At 38.8% G+C, this 9,457-nt stretch overlaps 1 protein-coding gene across 1 annotated transcript in view; it reads left to right on the top strand.

The window, feature by feature from the left end:
* The window catches only part of nav3 (neuron navigator 3), a 218,438-nt gene that overhangs the window by 65,291 nt on the left and 143,690 nt on the right, over window positions 1-9,457 (top strand). Inside the window, exons 2-3 of the mRNA XM_036561812.1 lie at window positions 3,342-3,459; window positions 5,827-5,879. Coding sequence (XP_036417705.1) covers window positions 3,342-3,459; window positions 5,827-5,879 — 171 coding nt within the window. The remainder of the gene's footprint in view (window positions 1-3,341; window positions 3,460-5,826; window positions 5,880-9,457) is intronic.

Below are 9,457 nucleotides of genomic sequence, written 5' to 3'. Positions count from 1 at the left end.
CTTGCCATCTCTTTCTTTTCCTCTTTCTCTCTCCCTATCTCTTCCCTATTTCTCTTTTTGTCTTCCACCCTCTCTCTCTCTCTCTCTCTCTCTCTCTCTCTCTCTATCTCTCTCACCAAAAATGTCTCTCTGACCCTTCTACCAATAGTCCAGTTGAGAGCTCAGCTTTTTCCAACCTTGCAGAATCATCTATTAGCAGAAACTCCTAGTTTCCCATGTAATTCATCAGTAAACCGTTGTACATAAGTAAAGACATAACAACGCAACTAGTCAACTAGTTACTTTCAGTGCTGATAATGAGTGAATTTTATTGTAGTTTATAATGTAGCTCAGCTAAATCAAAACAATTCACGCAGGATGTTAGTTGAGAATTCCCCAGAGAAGCTGAAGCGAGCGTATAGAAGCGTGTGTGTTCTTCAGCTCCTGTGTGTGTTCCTGTGCTGAATGGTGTTGTTGGCATGTGGATGTCTGTTGACTCGCTGTGGTTTGGAAAAGCTTTTAATGCGCTCCTTCCAGAGCGGTATGTTTGAGAAGGAGGATGACTAAGTAGCTCTTCATCACCCTCCGTTCTTTAACAGCTCCTCATCAGTGGCTGAAACCACAACACAAGAAGCGTTTGAAAGGTGGTGGGCGTCTCTGAGGGAACACACTGCAAGTGAAGCGGCTATAATTGGATGTGACTTACGAGGGCGGAGAGAAATTGCGACTGATCTCAGATTGAGTCTTTACAGCGTTATGAGTATTTGTGTTTTTGAGGGAATGGTCTTTATAGGCTGCTTTTAAAAAGTCAGCAGAAAGTATGTTGGCATTTATGGGAGTTTATGTCTGTCTCCAAACATTTCCTGTGTCATAATCTTTCCTTCAGTAAAACTGGAAATGCTCTGCCTTATGTGGGTTTCAGTTCATTGTGCTTTAATGTAGCAAACAAAAACATGCTGTAATTTTAGTTGAGTTATTTTACACTCATAGTTGACGAAAGCAGGAGGAGAACTTGCGTGGAAAGTAGAGATTTTGATTTTTTAATCTATACCACATTTGTGTTTGTAAGTAGTGGAAGAGAATATTTTATTATTCTATAAATTTGATGAAACATTTACATTTTTTTATTTTTTACAAAAAAGACAGAATGTAAATAAAACAGAATGCAATTCATTTCATAACTAACAATGTCATTAACTATGTAACTATGTTGTTAGTTACTCGTAACTAATTATGTAATGTAAACTGAATGTATAGCAAAACAGCACTAATGACTCTAGACTTCTAAGCGTTAAAAGATTCCAAAATTAAGCATCTGCTCTTCATGGATCTATGACGAAGCACATTCAGAGTCTGTAGCAGACAGAAGCAGAAGACAAGCAGAAATGAAGATGTATGCACTTTACAGGATGCTGAGTGTATTTGAGGACACACTGGTTCGTTTCCCCTCATTCCAAGTGTAGCCAGCCGCTTTGGGGGATTTTTTTGCCTGTGGTGTTCCTCAGGGGTCCATCCTCGGCCCTCTAGAAAAACTCATGTCGATAATCTCAAAGCCCCGTCACGTATTGGTGGTGGGATTAAAGCTTGCTGCAAAGTAAAGAGAGTTTTTCCGTTTTCAAGCAGTGTGAGAGAGCAAAATCCCCTCAGCAATGTAGCGACTTCATGGCTGGGGGGGCAGAATTTGTCTGGAACTTCAAACTGGCTGGTAAAGTTTTTCTTAACATCTAGAAGACTAACATACAAGCATATATGTTACCTTATCATAGCGTTTGCAGTTAACCCTGGTTACCATTGACGATAACAAAAGCATGCTGTAATTTTATTTGAATTATTTCTTACTTGTAGTGCACTAGAACAAGTGGAGAATATGTGTGAAAATTGCAGATTCTGAACTTTCAATCCATACCACAATAGTGTTTGTAACTCAAGAGGACATATTTTATCATGAACTGAATTTGATAAGAAGCTATTGTTGTTTGTACAGTCTAGTTTTGCAAAAGTTTTGTGACAAGAGTATAGAAGAGTGATGGTAATGTCTCTAGCTGTCTGAAAGGGTAATTTCAACCTACCTTCATTCTGTTGAGTAAAATAAACTCCTCAGTTCATTTTTGTCTGCCGAGTTACGAGTCGTTTTGCTATAAGAACAAATATTCATCTTCTGAAGCTTAAACGATGCTGCCCCAACACTGCTTTGAATGGCATTTAATTCTCTTGACAGCTCTGTTGTCTCTTTCTATAGACTGACAAACTAATCAAACCTCAGAGAAATTTGTTTTTATGTGAATCAAAATTAAACACCCACATCTGATAAAACAGCTAACGAAGGCCAGGCTGTCAGATGTGCTCTGTTTTCTGTCCTCCATCTTCCTCTCTGGTTTCTATTTGTCGAGCGATCTGCGCTAATCTATTACAAACAGAACGGGTGTGTTTTGATTGATAGTTTTGATTAAACTGAACTTGGCCTGTGGTTGCTGGAGGTTTTTGATGGCGGGTGTGTTCCTGTGTGGGGGGAGATGGACGAGGTTTGCTGTTTGGTTAGTGTTCAGCGTTCATTCATCTGCATCGCTCTTGTGAAGTGACGTCCTGTCATATTCAGTAAGCATGTGTCCTCTCTCCCTCTCTCTCTCTCTCTCTGTTTTCCTGAGTGCCTGCTGTTGTCATTGATCATGGCCTTTTTAACCCGTTTTAAGCTGTATTACTTTTACCTGTGTTGTTTCTGTAAGTATAACCAAATGAAATGAATGATTTTATTCCATTATGAATCTGCAGTGTGTTCAGTTTTTACAGTCTGACAGTAATAATCGTGGAGTGATTTCAATCCAGTATGAATCTGCAGTGTATGTAGGTTTTACAGTCTGAATGTAGTGATTGTGGAGTGATTTTAATCCAGTATGAAGGTGCAGTGTGTGTAGTTTCAGCCTGACAAAAAAATAATTGTGTAGTTATTTTAGACCAGTATGAATCTGCAGTGTGTGCATTTTTTACATTAAAATCATTCCACAGTTATTACAGTCTAACATTATTAATTGTGCAGTGATTTTAATCCGTATAAATGTGCAATGCATGTAGTTTCTACAGTCAGACAGTAATAATGAATGAATGAAAGAATGGTCTTTTGAACCTGGAGCTCCCTTAGTAATACCAGTCCTGCTCTAGTCCACCTCACACTAATGGAATCGCAAAACCTCATAATATACATGGCCCTTTGGGGTGTTTTTGTTGTTATTGAGTGTCCTGTGGGATGACGCTGATGTGAAAATTTGGGGAAATTACAGTTAATACACTACAGTTTTACACTACAGAAGCATGTAGCTTTTTTATGAATGTGACTCATTGTTATTTTGTCTTCTTTCTTGTTGTAGATCTACACTGACTGGGCAAATCATTACCTAACCAAAGCAGGCTGTCCCCGCCTCATAAAGGACCTGACCCAGGATATCCCAGACGGAGTTCTACTGGCACAGATCATCCAAATTATAGGTAAGAGGTTCTTTTGTCTCTTAATTCAATTTAATTAAAAGAAATATGTTTTACTGGCAATTTAGTTACAGACTTACAGAACATCACTGAAATAAATTCCAATTCAAGTATGTGTGTATACATGTGTGTATTGAATTCATGTTTACATACATTGTTTACATACACACACACTCAGAACGTTCAAAAAGTAATGTAAACAGCAGCAATCATAACAAACAAATGCTCTCAATGTTCTAAATTTACATCAAATATTCAAGGTTTTATTACTAGTACCTTATTCTGTTAGGGAGTAGTCACATTTTCACTGATGTTCCGAGTATAATCTTCCATTTAGCGCCCCCTTGTGGCTTGGTGGCTTTCAAAAAAAAATTAAATAAAAAAAAGAAAAAAAATGAAACTGTAAAGTGTGACATTGAAGAGTCAGACACACTTTTTAATGTACACACTGCTGCTCACTTACACACCCATACCCACAGAGGTGAATGCACTCTATATATATGTGTGTGATTTCCTTTAGCATGTACTCTGAGAACATTCAGCTTTTTCTCTCTCTCTGGGAGGCATTTCACTTGTTAAAAGAACAGTCTGAAGAAAATCTAATTTGCCCCATTTTCCCTCTTTACTCTAGATGTAGATGATCAGCCAGAGCATTTTTGGTGTCTGAAATTTGCTTCATTAGTTTTAGCACTGGAGGCTAGTGTAGCTAACACGTAATTAAAGTTCATACCCATCAGTTAATATGGTGCTCGTCTTGTAAGCCAGACGTCTGCCTATCATCTGAGAGTCTGGTGCATTTTTGTCGCTTAACATGGCGAAACACAAACCTGTGGGAAACACACTGGAATATATATACATACACAAGGAGTATTTAATTGCTTATTAACATATAACTACCAATTCATTTGTTACCGTTAATGTAGTGTTAACGAACTTGCTGCACTGATCCTGTGGCTAGCCAATCAGAATGGAACTGACAAAAGATACCAGGGCAAAAAATACCAGACGCTTTATGTAGGTATGGCGAGGCATCTGTGTTTAGCATGGTGCTAACTGCATTCCCAGCCACACTTGCCTTAAACCATGTTGAGGTGCTAAGTTTAAGTTTAAAAGACAAAAGCATAGACAAAATTTAGATTTCTGAAACAGAAACTATGATGTATAGTTATGATGTATAACTATGATGTATTTTAGTCCATGTTAATAGATAAGTGTGTCATACAGTGACAGAAATCACATAAGCAAGTGTATTTGAGATTACTTAATAGGGAGTTTGCCTCCCTTTGCTGCAGTAACAGCCTCCACTCTTCTGGGATGACTTGTTGAAACATTGCTGTGAGGATTTGATTGCATTCATCCACAAGAGCATTAGTGAGGTCAGGTGCTGATAGTGGATGATTAGTTCTGGATCACAAACGTCACTCCAACTCATCCAAGAGGTACTGGATGGAGCTCCATCACTCTAGAGAACAGCATTCCACTGCTCCACAGCTCAAAGCTGGGGGGGGGCTGGGCATGGTGACCATAGGCTCATGTGCGGCTGCTGCAGAGTGTCCTATTTTATTGGTCAGTGCTTTTGGAGGTTATATAAGCTATGTGTGTGCAATTGAACACCTGTTTCAGCAATGTGTGACCTCATTCATTAGAAGAACTGTCTGGATACTTTTGGTCAGATAGTGTACACATGGATGATACATACAGCAGTTTCTGTGACACAGTTACAATATGTATAGGCAGATCATTGCCTGTGTGTGGGCAATCATGTCGCCCTCATATTATCCCAACACCTCTTGTCATTGCTCATTTCTTCTTAATGAGTTCGTTAGCTACATTAGCCTCATAGTTCTAGTGCTAAAACTAACTTCAGACACCAAACATATTTTGACTGTTTGACTACAGTTGGAGTAAGGGTGGGTTGGGGGGGGGTACATTAGATTTTTCATCAAACCAGTGCTTTAGAGCATGTGCGTCCCATGTGTTTTCCTAAGCAAGACCAGTGTGACTTGTGTGTATTCTGTCTTTCTTTCTTTCTCTCTTTCCTTCATTCCCTCATTCTTTTCTCTCCTCCTCCGGGCTGGGCTGAAACTTTAGCCTTGCCCTCCAGCACACTGGCTCCAGATAGTGTGTCAGAAACGCTCAGCCAACAGCTGATGAATTAACAGCCGTGCGTGTTTTACTTCGCACAGAAGTCAGTATTACATACACACACATACATACACACACGTATATACACATATATACCCACGTACGCTCTGGTTTCAACTCTGGCTCCCTCATGACGGCAAGCCTGAGAGGCTATGCGGTCCATGTGTGTATGTGTGTGTGTTTTAAAGTCTGTGATCTACAGTTTTTGAATCTTCTCTTTTGCAGCTAATGAGAAAGTGGAGGATATTAACGACTGCCCCAGGACTCATACTCAAATGGTAAGGTGAATTTTTCATTTTTCTTTCTATTGCTTTAGATATGGGTTCATTCTTCCGTGTTTTCTACAACATCCATGAAATGTTTGATTTTTTACAATTAAGCTACTTTCATTCTCTCTTTGAGTTATTATTGCACTGCGCTAACACAGTTTTACGCTGCTCCACATCTGGTTTTACAGCAAAGAAAAATTGGAATGTATTCTCATTCCAGCGCATTGGCTCTTCGTCCAAGTCTGCATGTATTTACGTTTTCCCTAATCTAACACACCTGACTCAATTTATCAAGCTGGATCAGGTGTGTTAAAGTATGACATTGTAAATCACTCTAATAACTTGACTGTCAAACATTTGCAGACACCTAAGTTTTCTTTGTCACTTTGTAATACGTTGAAGGACCCAAAACCATGTTTGTGTGGTTGTATGGCAAACGGGCTGTTTTTGTTACTGTGCCTTTAAGACTGATGTGTGTAAATTAGTTCTGTTTTGATTGGCTGCCCTTGTTCTGAAAGCAGTCTGGGTTGAAACACTCTGAATAACTTCTGTATGAATGGGTGGGGCTGAACTGCTGTAGGCTGAATTTTTGTAACATCACAAAAGCAATTCATTTAAAACTTAGTTTCCAAGCATGGACTGTACAGACTACTAAATTTTGGAATTTTAACAATGAGTGCGTTTACAGACACTCAATAATCCAATCATAAGCGGATTTCTGCAGTTATCTGATTATTCAATTGGTCATGTAAACAGCATACTCCAATTTCTTAGATCAGAGTAAGGTCTAGAAATCTGATAAAGAAATCCGATAAAGAGAGCTGGATTTTAGCTTAGTAATCTGATTTCTCAGAGCATGTATACTCGTACTCAGATTTCCTTCGATTTCTTAGTCTGCGCATGCGCGAGAACAGACTGCGGTACTGGACGCTGAAACCAACTGCATTCTCGACAAAATGAAGGATTTAAATTTACTTCATCTTCTAGATGATGTATGTTCATATTTTCAGGTAAAGTGGCACGATGTTAAAAAAAAAAGAGGCATTAAGTTTTACTTCACGTTTACGCCACTGATTACTCATTTACATTATCTGATTACTCAAGTGCAAATGAATGCGTTGATCAGATTACTAATTGGATTATTAAGTGCATGTAAACGTGGTCAATGTTAACATAAAACTCTTTAATTAAACAAAAGTGAGGAAACTTCAGTTTCCATTATATGGTAAGCAGGTTTTTCTTAGAGACAAACGCTAAAATATTTGTGCCACATATTAGTACTGACAGAGCTAGCTTGTAAATAATACAGAGGCTGCCTGTTTTATCCCCTTTAACCATGTGTGTAATATCAGGTGTTTACAGCAAAATTGGGCCAAAAGAGTTTTATTATATGCTAACAATAACAATAGTTTGGAAAAGAAAACTGTCAAGTCATTATTTAGGTAAAACTGCTCTTCATTTCAAGGAAGATACTTTCATAAACATGACATTTTTTTTTAAGTCTTAGATCTTAATTATCCCATTAGGCCTTAATTGACTCATTAGGAACTCTTTGGCCACAATCACCACAAAGAATGAAGAGAATACCATGCTAGTGGGGCTCCCAAGTGGTGCAACCATCTAAGCATTGGCCCTGTCAATAGGAGATCACGAGATTGCGGTTATGCTACAGCCATCCATCGCTGGGAGTCCAAGAGAGCACAAATGGTCTTGTTAACTGATTTCTTTACAGTGGTGGTGAGGGGAACCAGGAGTCACAATGTGTACAACACAAATATATCAACTTTATGTATTACCCAAACCACCAGTGAACCTACACATGCTTTCTGAGTTTTTATATATAATGCTGATGATGGTAAAATAGTGATAAATCTGGAAAAAAAATCATAATTTCATTAAATAAATTTCTGTGAGGGAGCTTTTGGAGGCGTTAAACTTTTCAGATGTCTGGTTCCTGTCACCACCACTGTAAATAATTCTGACTTGATAGTTTTTAGAGTAATTTTTAATAGAATGAAACATTTCACATCAAACCACTTTGAATAACATACCCTCACCAACCATCGTTTGAGCCCACCACCTCTTCTGAATCCATAACTGAGTTAATGGCACAAGTTACTACTCCTGTGTGGATAGAACATTTTTTTAAGTTAAGTGGTCAGCAGAGAGTCTCAGATGCTTTTGTTTTGTTTTGTTTTAGTATGTTTCCCAGCATCGTTTACCTTCAGGAGGCAGCCTACCACACTTTGCTGTATTAGCTGCTGAGTTCATGAGTTAAAGGGGTATTCCACTGATTTCTAGACAGTTCTGCATAATCCAGTGGTTGAGGTGTGAACGAAGTCAAAGTGGTTTAATGTGAAATGGTTCATTGCAGAAAAATTTACTGACTCTTTTCTGTGGTGGTGATAGGAACCAGGGGGGTTTTATTTACCATCCAAAACCACCCATTAACCTTTTGAGTTTTTAGATGTAATGTTGATGATGGAAAAAAAAAGTTTCCTTTAGGGAAAGTTTTGTCTTATGCATAAATATATTTTAGGACAAAACTTCCTGAAAACTATCATAAAACAATGTCTCAGGTAATAGGCAGTGCATTCTTTACCATTTCATGTAATGATTTTCTGTGAGGGAGCTTTTAGAAACTTTTCAGATGTTTGGTTTCTATCACCACCACTGTAAATAATGATAACAGTAAGCCTCTTAAAAACAGAGCATTTCACATCAAACCACTCTGAATGGTTTAATTAAGCAGAACATTTGAAAGATCAGTGGATTTTTAACGGTCTCTGAGCTTAAAGTGAAGTGTGTGTGTGTGTGTGTGTGTGTGTGTGTGTGTGTTTGTGTGTATGTTTATTTGCTGTAGTCACTCTCTGTGTCCCTGTTCAGGATATTAAAATGCCAGAACATTGTCCTTATTGGGATATTTTGCAGGTCCCCACAAGAGAAAGTAATTTCTTCTTTCACAAACAATACTTTAGTGTGTGTGTGGTTGTGTGTGATATTTTACTGTAATTAAACTTGGCTTTGTGGTTTTATGTGCTGTAGGTCAGTGCCAGTGAACAGAGGTGAATTGTGTGTGTGTGCCTGTGTGTGTGTATATGTGTGTGTTTTCATGTTTTTATTCCTTGTGGCTTCTTTGAGCTGGACAACAACCAGCCCATGTAGTGAAGGCTTCAGCTGTACAGTTACAATTGTGTGTGTGTGCTCATGTTTTTATTCCTTGTGGCTTCTCTGAGCTGGACGATCACCATTGCATGTAGTGAAGGCTTCAGTTGTACAGTTATGATTGTGTGTGTGTGTGTGTGTGTGTGTGTGTGTGTGTGTGTGTGTGTTGTGGGAGTACACTCTTTGTTTCAGTCACAGCTCATTGATCCTGCACCTGCTGGACTGAACAGGACTTGTGGGATTGTGTGTGCATGTGTGGTTTTACAGTGAGGAAGTGGCTATTTGGTGCTTTTTAGGGGAAGTCGCTGAGCCATTTGACATTCATGTGCACCCAGGCACAAACACACACACACATGCTTGCTGTGTATAGGGCTGTTGCCAGCCTGCAGTTCACAGTGTAACTTTAGCTCTGCAGAAGTAAG

Source organism: Colossoma macropomum, unplaced genomic scaffold, assembly GCF_904425465.1.
Source record: "Colossoma macropomum unplaced genomic scaffold, Colossoma_macropomum, whole genome shotgun sequence".
Classification (NCBI taxonomy): Eukaryota; Metazoa; Chordata; class Actinopteri; order Characiformes; family Serrasalmidae; genus Colossoma; species Colossoma macropomum.
Note: the sequence above shows the minus strand (reverse complement) of the source record. Positions and strands in the feature narration are given on the sequence as shown.